General features: G+C 30.2%; 1 protein-coding gene across 1 annotated transcript in view; it reads right to left on the bottom strand.

The window, feature by feature from the left end:
- LOC107440289 (uncharacterized) overlaps nucleotides 1-13,911 on the bottom strand; it is a 49,279-nt gene extending 35,368 nt beyond the window's left edge. The window contains exons 1-4 of the mRNA XM_043046596.2: nucleotides 13,753-13,911; nucleotides 9,600-9,768; nucleotides 4,040-4,195; nucleotides 765-908 (exon numbers count right to left, since the gene is read on the bottom strand). Coding sequence (XP_042902530.2) covers nucleotides 765-908; nucleotides 4,040-4,195; nucleotides 9,600-9,768; nucleotides 13,753-13,771 — 488 coding nt within the window. The 5' untranslated portion in view covers nucleotides 13,772-13,911. The remainder of the gene's footprint in view (nucleotides 1-764; nucleotides 909-4,039; nucleotides 4,196-9,599; nucleotides 9,769-13,752) is intronic.
- Nucleotides 13,912-14,108: the final 197 nt, after the last annotated feature.

The raw sequence follows: 14,108 nt of genomic DNA, 5'->3' as shown, positions 1-14,108 counted from the left end.
CACACGAGACTGTTTTTGGATTGAGAAAAAGCAATTAATGGCGAAAAGACTGTGTTTGGGAAAACCTTATTTTAACTTTCAATTGAGTTTTTTCTTGGGAAAATTTGCCGTACACATACCTATGGCAATCTATGGTAACCTATGGCTACCAGAGAAATTTATATGGTAATATACCATAAGCCTGTGGCAACCATTGAAATTTATATGACAAGACTCCATAAGTATATGGTTACCATAGCAATTTGCATAGTATTCATATAGCAAGACACCATAAGGCTATGGTAACCATAGAAATTTGTATGGCATTTTATAATGAGACACCATAGCCTTACGGTGTGTTTAGAGGGATGTACCATAGGCGTATGGCAAAGTAATGGAAAAGTATTATACCATACACTTTTGCCATATATGTATGACAAAAATTTGCCATACGCATATGGTAAAAAATTTGCTACATCAATATAGTAAAAAATTTGCCATAGGTTAAGGGCAAAATTGTACGGTAAAATTTTACCATAGGCAAAACCTCATTAGGGATATTTTACGGTACTTTTTTTATGGCAAACCTGTGGTAAATTTTACTAAGGGTTAACGAAAATTCATTGTTTTAAGAGATTTCAGACATAAATATAAAAATACGTATGTAAAGACTCTAAATAAGGCAAAGTCGTAACAGATATTTTATTCCTCCCGAAAATATATTATAAATGAAACTGTTTTTCCAGCTGTCTATTAAGGCAATAAACTAGCCATAGCTTTAAAACAAATTACCTGAAGAATGGAAGCACGATTCTCTAAAGAAGAGCCATCCACTGTCATCCAACCAATGAAGAATCTTTTGAAGAAGTGCCACACATTCCTGATCCGTGAGGTACATTAACAACCAGTTGCTGAATACTGCTCCAAATCTATATTAATGAGATTAAATTATTACATTTATTGAATAGCTCTTTTCAAAATTAGATCGAATACTTATATTAAAAAATATTTATGAAGAACATTAAAATGCTTGAAGATTTAGGGCAATGCAGTGATAAGATAAATTTTGAAACTGTTCAGAAGAGCGGTTTTAATTTGGAAAAATTACGATTTCCATATAAGCAGTACGTATCTGGAAAAAATTAAAAGTTTGTACTTTGGATTGTCCGAAGAGTTCATGCCAATTTTCGATTGGTGGATCTTCCAGATGTCCACCGAAAATATTCATTCAATTTCACTGCAAACTTCCCATGAAAGCAGTTTGAAGTTCTTCTTATTTCGCAACCACTTCATTTAAAAAAATATTCATCTATCATGTATCAGATTTCTATATAAGCAAGAAGCAACCCAAATGGGTCTCGGTCGTGGTGATGATGAATCTGGTACAGTGCACACAATAGAAGATAAAGCTGAAATATTTGCAGACTCCCCCCTAAAACCAGTTTTCACCAAATCCTAACTCAGATCAAAACCATCATAATTTAATCACAGGAGAAGTAAACAATTTCCACCAAGATCCTCCTATCCCTAAAGCAATAGAACCTACAAATAATGAAGAAATCTGCAACGTCAACCGTAATTTAAAAAACAACAAAGCACCAGGTGAGGATGGAATTAAAAATAAAATGATAAAACTGCTACGTCTCAACTATAAACAGAAAATCATCCATATTATCAATAGTTGCCTTGCTCTGAATTATTATCCTCAAATCTGGAAAATCGCATCATTCGCTCTATTTCTAGATAAAAATAAAAATCCAAGCTTCCCTGAGAGTTACAGACCCATTAGCCTCTTAAACATACAAGGAAAAATATACGAAGAGATCATATATAATAGAATCAAGTCACTACTCACAGCCTTTCCTGACGTGCAGTTCGGATTCCGCCAAAAACTGGATACTACAAAACAACTAGTTCGTATAATAGACTATACAGACAGAGCTCTAATCAACAAAGAAACAATAACATTTTTAATGATAGACATCTGAAAAGCATTAGACAAAGTCTCTCACACTGGCACAATATTTAAATTAATGCAACTCAACTTTCCACCTGCTCTCATCAAATTACTTTCCTGCTATCTTTAAAACAGAACCTTCCAAGTATCCATTCAAAATTGCAAATCATCAAAAAGAAATATCACAACTGAAGTACCTCAGGGCAGCATTCTTGGACCGATATTATATATGTTATGCACTTATGATATTCCAATGAATAAAGCAGACTACAATAGTATTACAGCCTTCTACGCAGACGATACAGGAATCATCACTAAATCCAGAAACTCAAATATAGCATTGCAGAAATTACAAGATCAAATATACGAAATAGAAGACTGGTGCGTTAAATGGAAAGTAGTTGCAAATGTAGACAAATCTCAACATACAAACATACAGATTCAACATTCAATATACAAATATCAATAGTCAAAAAAGCAAACTACCTAGGCCTTATAATAAACAGCAAACTCACCGAGAATGATCATATTAAAAATACGTATAAAGAAAATAAAGCAGCAATAATAATCCAACCACTCATCTACAATCAGAATGTATCATTAAAACTAAGAAAACTGCTACATACTTCGATGATTAGACCAATTTTCACATATGCCTCACCTGCCTGGACAACCATACCAGAATTCCTCATGAAAAAGCTCAATCAATGCCAGAACAACATACCAAGAAAAATCCCCTGTGCCAGATGGTTCATCAGAAATACAAATATTCATAAAAACCTCAAGATCCCGAATTTATCACTATATATTCAAAAATTAAATACAGATTTCTTTGACAAGGTCATAAAATGCAATGCAGCTAACTTCAACCAAATATTCAAAAATTCGAAAACTACAGAAAAAAGATACAAAATTCTGCCCCATAGCCGCTCACTTTACATCCGACGCCTCATATCACAATCATCAAAATAAATAATAGCCACAACACATTTCTTAATCACAGATCCACTCATAGCATGAGATTCATGACTGGTGTCCATTTTGTTAAGAAGGAGCTGCAAATTTTGTTATATTAGCTTTTTCTTTAGAATAAAAAATTGAAATCGAAAAATCTAATAATTTTAATTGGTTTTATTCGGTTAATTTTCAATGTTGTTGCCGTTGGCCATTAAGGCAAGGGGTGCGATTGTTCTTGTTTTTCGAATTCTATGGGCAAGAATTCGACTTCTGCCACACCCATACGTCACACCCGCTTATAGGGCAGACCCAAACATACATCCATTTATTCATTCATCCACAGATCGTAATTTTGACCTGAACCAGAGAACGATTAATCTCCAATTCAGTAACCACAGAGGCATAATTACTTTTCAATTGTTTCAGTTTATTCTGCTTTTCAGTTGTGAACATTATTATGCAGTGTTAGTTAATACTGATTTATTTAGTGTGGTGTTTTTTTTTGCACCGTTTGGAGAAGGTACGGTACGGTATTTTTATTTACTTCGCACCAGAGCTGCACAGTGGGTTATTGGCGACTGTTTGGGAAACATCCCTGATGATGATCCGGTGACAACATATGTACGTCACATCCTGTTTTACAAGAGGACACATTTACACACCATCCATCCATCCGTAGATCGTAATTTTGACCTGAATTAGATCAATCTCCGATCCAGTACCCCCCCAGTATTGATTTGTTATGGGAACTTGGAGGACTTTGTGACTTCGATAGATTTATTGAGCACTATTCACTATTTTGTTGGGATTTAACTCACGACGTCTAGAGCATTTCCAAACACCCTACCAGCCAGGTTATGCCGGTCCTCCGCATGGGGAATGAGTGCTTTGTTTTATTGTTACACACATTTACAGGGTTTTGTGCCCACTACCAAGTACGGTTTATAAGCAATAGTCAAATTGAAAAACAGATAGTACAAACTAGATAATGAAATCCCAAAAATGCATCCAGGGTTAAAGGTCGATTCAAACGCGCAATTTCCACGATACAAAGTGCTTTGCTAAGTGGCGAGACCACCGGGCAATGGAAGTCCAAACACTAGCTAATGATTAAATAAAAATACTTAATACAAAAGTTTCGCTTACTTTTTAGCAGGTAACTGTAAATCCAGTACATCCGCTGCAATATATGTGATATTCGATAAATTTGTATTATTTATTTCGTTGGTGTTTATATATTCTTCCATAAAATCTACTGCTGTCACGTGGTCTGCTTCAGAAGCCAACAGTCCAGTGTATCGCCTGAAAAATAATTTTTTAAGAAATTAGTTGAATTTAAGTGAAATTTTCTTTGAAAAATGTCTTCCACCTTGATGTATAAATAATTCAAACGCATCTGACAAAATTATTAATCATGCTACAATCTTTTGAAAGCTAGCTAAATTGAAATTTCTTTTAAACATTTAACGCCTTCTCACAACCTTTTCAGACCCAAGGCATATATTGGGATACCTCACCAAAAATAGGGTACCGAAGGGGTACAGGGATGAGGAACTTTTCTCAAATCTGCCTAAAATTTCATAAAACTACCTTTCAATTAATTTAAAAAAAAAAAATCAGTTTTGAAGTTTTCGCACTGTTCAAAAATAAACAGCAGCGGTAGCCATAACAACGCATACAATGACGACGCATGCGCACTGCTTACTCGTGTAGTAAACAGTTTATTAAAGTAAAAATATTTGCAGATATCTATTTTACAATGCATGTATATTTTTCAAAATTTAGCTAGCACTTTAAAACAATTTCCAGGCCGTGCTTGGATAGTGCCAGATGGTCTGAAAAGGATGTATTAAGAATAATTTTTTCGATATTTAATTAAAATATATCATATTTCTTTTAGAAAAAAAATGAAAAATGGTTTCCCAGTTATTTCATTTTCCATAAAGTTTCATAAAAAGTCAAATATCATACTAAAATTTAAAATTATATCATATTCTGATTTTCTAACTCCATCACCGTCTCTTGGACGAGAAGTCAATAGCGCTGATTTATGACGTAACAGCACTAGGTGAAGTTTTCTTTCTTTCCGCAGTAGCGTTTCTTTTAATTTAGTTAACAAAGTTTTCTGAACAAGAAAACTATTTTTAAAAAAAAAGGAAAATTGCTCGTTGAATTAACAAATTTTATGTACTATTTTTAGTGATACTTTAGATGTAATAGTGGAAAGTCATGATTTTAATTTGTTTTATATCAAACATTTTGTTAAATTTATCATAGTGCTTTAAATTAATCAGTTGAATGCATAAGTTAGGAAATTAATGAAACAATCATAAAAGTCGCATTCTGTCTGAATATTAATGTGAATAAATATAAATACAGTATTGCCTTTATATTAACTTTAAAACATTCATTAACAAATGTTTTTAGGGAAAAGTAAATATTCTCTTACAAATACTCGTTATTAATGTTTAACTAGTTTTATAATAAACTTTTTAATCTAATATTTATCTAGATTATGTTTATATATCTATAAATTTACAATGCATAAAAAATGAAAGTACAAAATTAAAAAGCATCAAATATTAAAAATACATTTCATTATAAAGTGACATACAAGGATTGGACAAAATTATAGAAACACTTTTATACTAATGTAAGCAATCTTTCTTTTAGCAGCCAATGGAAGATTTTACATAACAAAATTGTTGGCACGATTTAAAGGATCATGTTTGAAGCTTTTAGAAGTGAGGTCCTTTTCACACATGCAAAATTTGCACTGAACAAATTAATATAAAAATATTTGAAAAGTTCTCCTGTTTTATTATCACTACAATTAAAAATGCATTCCAATATAAATTTTAGTATCCTTTGAAGGTGATTTCAAGATTGCTAGCATTAGACTTGAAAAAAGTATTTAACTTCTCCTTATATTGGTCGGTTCGAATTCTGCATCGGTTACTACGACATCATTTCTAAAAAGGTTCGAGCACGATCTTTCGAATTGTGCAAACAGTTTTGCCATGTAAAAAAATCCTCCAAAGCATTTGTTATTAAAAGAAGTATTGTTCATCTAGAATTAGTATAGGAGTGCTTCCATATTTTTGTCCAACCCCTGTATATCTATAAAGATACTACTAGTATTTATGCTTATAAATAGAGGCAATAATCGATAGCAATTTTTTTTCCAAAATATTAGTTTTGTTAACTATTGTATCATTACAAAATGCAGAAGTTCACACAATAAAGCCAATAAATTATAAATTTTATTTTTAATGCTGTTTGTATTATAAATATATTATGTTGTTGTATCATAAACTGTTTGTTTAGAGAAAGTTAGAAATACTAGAGGTTTGAAATTGCCAGAGGAAATTTATAAAAATTATCTTAAACAAACAGTGAATGAAATAATACCTAGTTTTTTTTATAAAAATAAATACCGTCAAACCTCGATTTAACGTGCTTAAATGAATTCTCCGATTTAACGAATATTTTAACAAAAAGGATGCTAAAATGCTACAATTTAACGAATTTTTAGCTATGATTAAAAGAAAAGCAATCACTGGAAAAATATTCGTACATAAAAATGAAGCATTGAATTTTTCGCACTTTAAACTTTGAATATTTTACACCCTAATCCAAGTGTGTAATTATATGTATTTATTACATTTTAAATTTTAAAAACAAGTAGCATTAAAGAATTAAGATCATTTTAAAGTTGATTTCCTAACGTATAACTTATAATTAAGTTCATAGTAAACAATAATCACTTTTTTTCATCATCTGTATATCTAAGGGGATTTTAAATTGATATTTTTATGCCATACTCTTAACAAAAATTGATATTCGATTTAACGAATTGCTTCGGTTTAACGAACGGATTTGTCGGTCCTAATCAATTCGTTAAATCGAAGTCCAACTGTATATTAATTAATATAGTGTTTCATAGATACCTTATTTTGAAATTGATTATACAGGGTGATTCTAAAAAGATGGGCAAAATTTTAGGAAGTGATAGTACACACCCAGGCAAACAATTTTTATCAAAGAATGCATGGTCGAAAACAAAACGCAAAACCGCTAGAGGGCGTCAAAGTTTATGTTCTTATATGAGGCAAAAACACACAAAGAACGATGAAGTTAAGTTATAAAAGCAAATTTAATGGCATGTGATTACAATAAGTGTTCAAAACAGTGGCCGGCAGCGGCTATGCACGCAGTACAACGGCGAAGAAAAGATAGGCGAACATTCTGAAACACACCAGGCATATCACGAACTTTCCCTGCAGCGGCCGAAAGCTTGGCGACAAGTAACGCAGCGCAGTAACTCGCAACAGGAATGGAGCTTTCACGTTTGCATCAAACAACTTTCCAAATGCGCCAGCACCTTTGCGTTTTGTTTTCGACCATGCATTCTTTGATAAAAATTGTTTGCTTGGGTGTGTACTATCACTTCCTAAAATTTTGCCCATCTTTTTAGAATCACCCTTCATAGTTTTTACTAAACAAATTGACACACACATTCCGCGATTGGAAAAAATTACGGAAGCACTTCTAAACTAACTCTTTGCAAATAACCTTTCAAATATCAGCAATTATTTTGAGAAATTTTGCATGGTGAAAGTGTTGGCACAATTTGAAAGATCATGTTTAAGTTTTTTGGAAATGTTATTATGTTTACACATGCAAAATTCGGACACTCATTTTCGCCGATGCAAATATTTCATGGGTAAGAGGAACACCATTTCTAAAAGCTTTAAGCATTATCTTTCAAACTGTGCCAACACTTTCACCATGTAAAATCTCCCAAAATATTTGTTGCCAATAGAAATATTGCTCCGATAGCTTTAGTATTGAAGTGCTTCAATAATTTTGCCGAACCCCGGTATTTCTGCTATCATTATTATAATTTTAAAAATGAAATAGAGCTGAATGTTGACTTAGTTGAAAAGGAAAAAAAAATATCCCAATTAATTTTAGAGATATGTATAATAGGATAATTTTATATTTTAAGTTTTAAATTGCTCTTAGCTGCATTAGATTGATATTTTTTGTATAATAATTTTGACTTTTATTGAATAATTTGCAAAACATAAATTTTAAAATATTAAATTAATTGTAACGTAACAGACAGTAAATAATAATTGATTAATAAATAAAAACTTCTCTAATCCTTAGGTATATAGCAATTGTCAAGCTAAAATATTACCTGCATTATTTTTGTAAGAAAATATAGGTACTCCACATTACACTTGTTTAAATGTAAAGTATTAAACAATATTAGTTCATAAAAACAGTTGAAAACAAGTTTGTAATCTACCAAATTAACTGTTAAAATTCATTTCTTCAGTAGTAAACACTTTAGTTAAACTCAAACAAAAAATTAATTGCTGCGATAAAGGTGCTAACAATACATATTTGTTCATAACAAAAGCTTACATAGTCATCAAGACACAAAATAAGTAAAAAGTCCTCTTAGGGAAAAACTGCTTAAATATTTCAAAATGAGAAATTATTTAAAAAATATTTAATACAGAAACTTTGATAAATAGCATTGTTAAAAATCTCAATATTTTTGTAATTATCTGTATCAGATTATAACAATTACGTAATCAAAAGATCATATTAAACACAATTTTTTCAAAAGAACAGAATCAGAACATTATGAACTAAAATAATAATTATAATAAATAAGAAGAAATTTCTATTTCAGTTAGTTATTAAAAAAACTATTTAAAACAAACTATGTATATAAACCTTGCAAGCCCTTAGTAACCCTAAGTTAATTGAATATTATATTCTTTTTCTATACATATTTCTCTTATGTGGCACCATAAAGTCAGGCATTTCTCTATCTACTGACAACACTACGGTTATTATTCATTTTGCTTGATTGTCTTAATTAATAATTTAAATAGTTTTAAAAAAATTAGTTATACGTTAAGTATTTATCTCGAATAATTTTGTATTTTTACAGAAATAAAAACCTAGTTACGGTGTAATTATATTGATTTATTTTTGTTCCTTTTATAAATGGATGTATGAATCTTAAACATAAACAGTTCGATATTGCTGCCTACTGTTATACCAATTATTAATGACATATCTTATCTTTCCCAAAGGATAACATAATTATTACAATAGGATACGGCTCGAGAGGTGTGTGAGGAAGTAGTACAGCACATTGGGAATAGTTTTCCATCCTATCTCATGCCAGAAATGGGATGAAATTTAATATTTCTGCTGATTACTATGCTCTATAGTGCCCCGAACTTAGGGTGGTTTGTTGATTTAATGGCTGCCGGCAAATTTTTATTCAAATTCAATGCGTAAAGAACTTTGACAATATCACAGACATTTCTTGAAAACATTTAAAATTGAAATCAAAATACTTCCGAGTGGGGAAAAATTAGTTGGTAAAAAAATTCAGTTTATATATTATTTAAAACAAATTAAGGTGTTAGGATTAAGAGGAGGGGTTTAAGAATTAGAATATTTAAATCCAGTTGCGCTGTATAATCAGCTTGCTTTCTATTTAGTTACCATTAAAGTTTATATGTTGTAAAGTTTATAGCTGAAAGAATAAGTTTTAAAATTCTGATGTATCTTATTATTTCAAGGAATACATTTCAATGGTGCAGGAATTTATTTCGTGTTAATATATGAACATCATTTAAATAGATTTTTCTCTTTTCGGAAGAAGTTTTACCCTATTCCAGCACCCAGTTCCAGAACGTGTTTTCCCTCAATGCTTGGTAATAGGCTGCATATTTCCTCCTGTTCATCTCTGTGAATGATGGAAGCACTTTTGTCCAACATCATGCTTTCTAAATTCGGAGCAAAGTTTTTCCAATACTGTTGCATTCTCGTTCTGGAGGCTAATAGGAACATTAAAAGAAACATAAAGATTACATTAACATTAAATTCAAACAGTCAGCAAAAGAAAACTGCGAAAGCAGGATCGGCTGTTGATCTGCGCAACGAGGTTGCCCCTCCTCAATTAAATATTATTTCGTTTCAGTCACGTCGAACAAATAAATCCACTGATATCCTGTTTCTTTGAAAATAATTTTAAATGATTACAAACTGGAACTAAAAAAAATATTATTATAGATCAGGAAGGAACCTTTCAAATATTAAATAAGCATGTTTTTGGCAATTTTGGACCCCTTCTCTTTTGTCGGTAGAAATTAGTAATTCACAACTCCTTTCCTATGCTTATGTAAGAAAATCGCAACACCTCTTGTTTTTTGTATTAACTTTAAATTTTGCTGAAGCAATCTACTTTTTAGGGTTAATGTAAAATAAATCATTAATATTACTATTTTTTTTCTTTTTAAAAAGTTTGGAAAATGATGGGATTTTAGCATCACACTTAAGCTTTCCTTAGATATATTATTTCCACATAAGCTTTCCTTCTCTCATTTCCAAATTATTTTCAAGTTACAGATTTTCGATAAATTTCAAATTTTCACCAAAGATTTTTTTTATCACTGTTATAATTACTTTACCAAAAATATCATCGTTTTGTCATTTTAGTCATTTTGCCAAATATTTCAGTGACAGATGAATAAATTTACGTATTTTGTGCTTTATTAATTTTTTTATACACATTTACATTATTATATTTTGACCAATGTTCGAATTTTTTTATTTTAATAAACCACGATGTTGTTAAAACTTGAAGTATTATTAGTAATATCGTGAAACAGTGTTTAGTCTTGATAAATTGGGACAATGCCCTTTAAAATTATTTTGGGAGACTAGTAATTCAAAGAAATTATTCCAATTTTTCCCATCTTAGTTACGAGTTTTTTTCCGAAATTTCCTAATTCATATTTTTTGTCTTTGTTTACATTAAGAGACAGACAAAATCTGGCTAGGTTTTGATACTTAACATTTTTGATTTTGTTGAAATTGTCAAGATATGTTCTTTATGTAAAGTGTTCTTTATGTTATTTATTTTCATTTGCATTCACTGCGTTATTTTGTTTGGGGTTCAATACAGAAGATCCTCTAGAATGGGATACCTGCAAGTGACGCTGTGTGGGTATATCGATCCTGATTGGTTGTTGAAACCAAGCATTTGCTTACGTTTGCAACTGTTTTTCCTATTCTATCCTATCTTTCACTCTATATTTCTTACTTAACTCAAAGAGAGTCACGAAGCCATGTAGAACATGAAAAAAAAAAACTAATTATGCATCGAAATTGCCAGGCATACAAAACAAAAATATATCATGATCACAATGAAATACATAAACATATAATAATTCTAAGTTAAGTGATATGGCGCTGTATTTAAACAACCTCACGTTAATTAACATTCTGACTTATGTGGCTCAACTTAGCTTAATTTTAACACGCCCTTTTGCTTATAAACGATCAGCTGGAGTTGACGTCATATGTCCACATGTCTGGGTATCCATTATCTTCTTCTTCTTCTTGAAGTGCAAGTATCTGATTTTGTGAAAAACGCATTTGTTTACATGTGGTAATAGTTTGTGTAAAATGAGTGAACCACGTCAGTGATTATTAAGAAATATATACTTTTGGTGGTGCTTTGCATCGAAGGTCAAAAGTCATTCAAAAATGTTCGAAATAAGACTATTTTCGAATTAATTCGACTTTATTTCTTACCAATATTTTAAATGCCAAAATCTACTTGTGCCATCAGGGAACCACAAAGGTATACTTTTCTAAGAATGCATACCAATGAGAGGTACCGAAAGGAAAAAATCGCTTGTGTAGTGTATATTTGACACGACCTTAAATTTATTCTTGATTTGGTATTTAAATACATCGGCTTAGAATAAATTAATTATTTTCCGATATAGACATACCAGGATAGTAAATAATCAGCGAGTTTTAATTTGACATCTCAAAATTTATTATATCACAAACTATGGTGCGCCTGAGAATATATTATTCTAATTTAAATCATGTAAATATTTTTTTTATTAATTTACAACTTATTCTGTAATTGGGTACTCATAACTCTAGAAGAAGACGATCTCTGATACATAGACACGTGTTCTATGAATTCAGAGCGAGCTGATAGCTTATAAACAAGATGGAGTGTTAAGGTCGATTTAAGTTTCTCCACATTAATTAGAACGTTAATTAACGTGAAGTTAATTAAATACAGCACCTTATCGCACATTGAATTTGTTAAAATGTAATTCTTACTTGTCTACGTCTTTTATTGAACTTTGATTTAATAATTGTTTATGTATTCTATTGTAACCGTGATATATCTCGGGTCTCGTGATGTCTCGCGTTCCCGGTAACTTCGATTCATAATTAGTTTTTTTAATGTTCTACATGGCTTCGTGTTAATAAGAAAAATATAGTGAGAGAATTGAAATCTTTGGGAAAGAATCTTTGTGAACGAATATAGAATGTGTCACTTAAGAGAATTGATTATTGATGTGACTGGTTTACTCGAAATAGAAGGGAAAGAACAGTTGCTAACGTAAGCAAATGCTGCGTTTCAACAATCATTTAGGATCGAGATACTCACATTACATCACTTTCAGGTATCCAATTACTTACCTTTTTCAAAAATCTCTTATTTTATTTAAAGTGGTAGTAAACTTAATATTTAATAACTTTTACTAGAGTAGTTGATTTATAGTGGTTTTAATTACTACTAGACGTAATTTAAATAAATGTATGAAATTCCTGTTTAATATTTATCACAACTTAAAATATCAGCAAAATTAGAAAAATAACTTATTTAGCTATCACTACGAACAATCTTTGACGAAATACGCAGATTTTATGACTTTTTCTACTTAATGAATAGATTTTCTTTCTCTAATGTTCTTTCCCTTCTTTATTCACTCGTTATGACAAAAAACATTCGCAGATATGGTTGTCATAGCCAGGCACTATTTATAAAATAAAAACATTAGAAAACAATAGCTAAATTAAAGTACACATTTTTGTTTTCATTTAGCATAGTTTTATAAAAGTATATAGTTTTGGTATAAAATTCATTTCATACAGTTTTTTAAAAATTTAAGTTAAAAATAAAAATTGACAAATAAATTTCCTTCGATGATCTTTTTTTACTTTTTTACTTCTCACATGAAATCAAGATTTCTTTATGTGTTTTCCTCATAAAATTAATGAAATTTATAGAGGTGTTGTTTACCAGTTAAATTTATCTTTATCCTTAATTTAAAGCTATTTACCTGTAATATTTATTTATCATCCTTTCTTAGTATTCTTCCCTCCTTTTATTTTAAATAATATTCAAAATGAAAGGCTTCAAACTAAAAGTTTAATTTCTTTACTGTAAATATTTTTGACGAAATATTTTCTGATAAAGTAATTTAAAGTTGTATTTAACTAATTAACCGTTTTCCAGTCAGCAAGAACTAAATAGGTTACATTTACATTTTCAATAAGCATTATGTACAATTTCATCGAGTCAAAGTATACAGTGAAAGTAAGGAATATAAAATTCTAAATAATTGGTAGGAACTAGCTTTTTTCGCCATTATTTAATAATCTCTTACGTTAGGTGAAAGGCATTTAACAAGTCTTTATAGTAACCACAAATTTAACAGTTTAACAATCCAAATTTTAGAAGAAGGTTAAATTTAATTCCTATGAAATCGATTATTGAACCCGTGAAACTAAATCTGTGTCTATGCAATGAAACATTTTGGGATCTTTTAATTAAAACTTTTTATATAGACGTACCAATCAGCAATTAAACAGAAATTATTGAATAAATCTGGTGGGTATATTGTTTACGAAGCGAGCAGGGGGTAGAATTATTTAATATGGAATATAAAATATTTTTCATAAAATTAAATTCTTATATGGATATTCTATCAAATTTTACTTACCATATGAACTGGCATTCATTTTTAAAGTTTAGTAAGTAATTTTTAAGTAAGAGAACCAAAATAAAGTGCAAAAAGAGTTTATCAATAATTTTTATTGATGCGAATAACTTGGTGATAAAAACTGAAAGACTGATACTTTATATTCTATCCTCGATTTAATTCAAAAAAGAAAGTTTATATTCAGGAAAGATAAGATATTCGACTGATAAGTTGCGTCAGATGACAACACTTAATACTGATATAGTGGTAATAAAACTGCTGCGATTCACCATTTTTAAGACAGTTATTTTTAGCGCTGTTTGGCAATGTTTATGAGTTAAAAGTTCAGATAGGTCTAAAATATATATATATATATA

The sequence above is a fragment of the Parasteatoda tepidariorum genome, chromosome 3, assembly GCF_043381705.1.
Source record: "Parasteatoda tepidariorum isolate YZ-2023 chromosome 3, CAS_Ptep_4.0, whole genome shotgun sequence".
Lineage (NCBI taxonomy): Eukaryota > Metazoa > Arthropoda > Arachnida > Araneae > Theridiidae > Parasteatoda > Parasteatoda tepidariorum.
The sequence above is the reverse complement of the archived record's forward strand: the minus strand, read 5'-3'. Positions and strand labels throughout refer to the sequence as shown.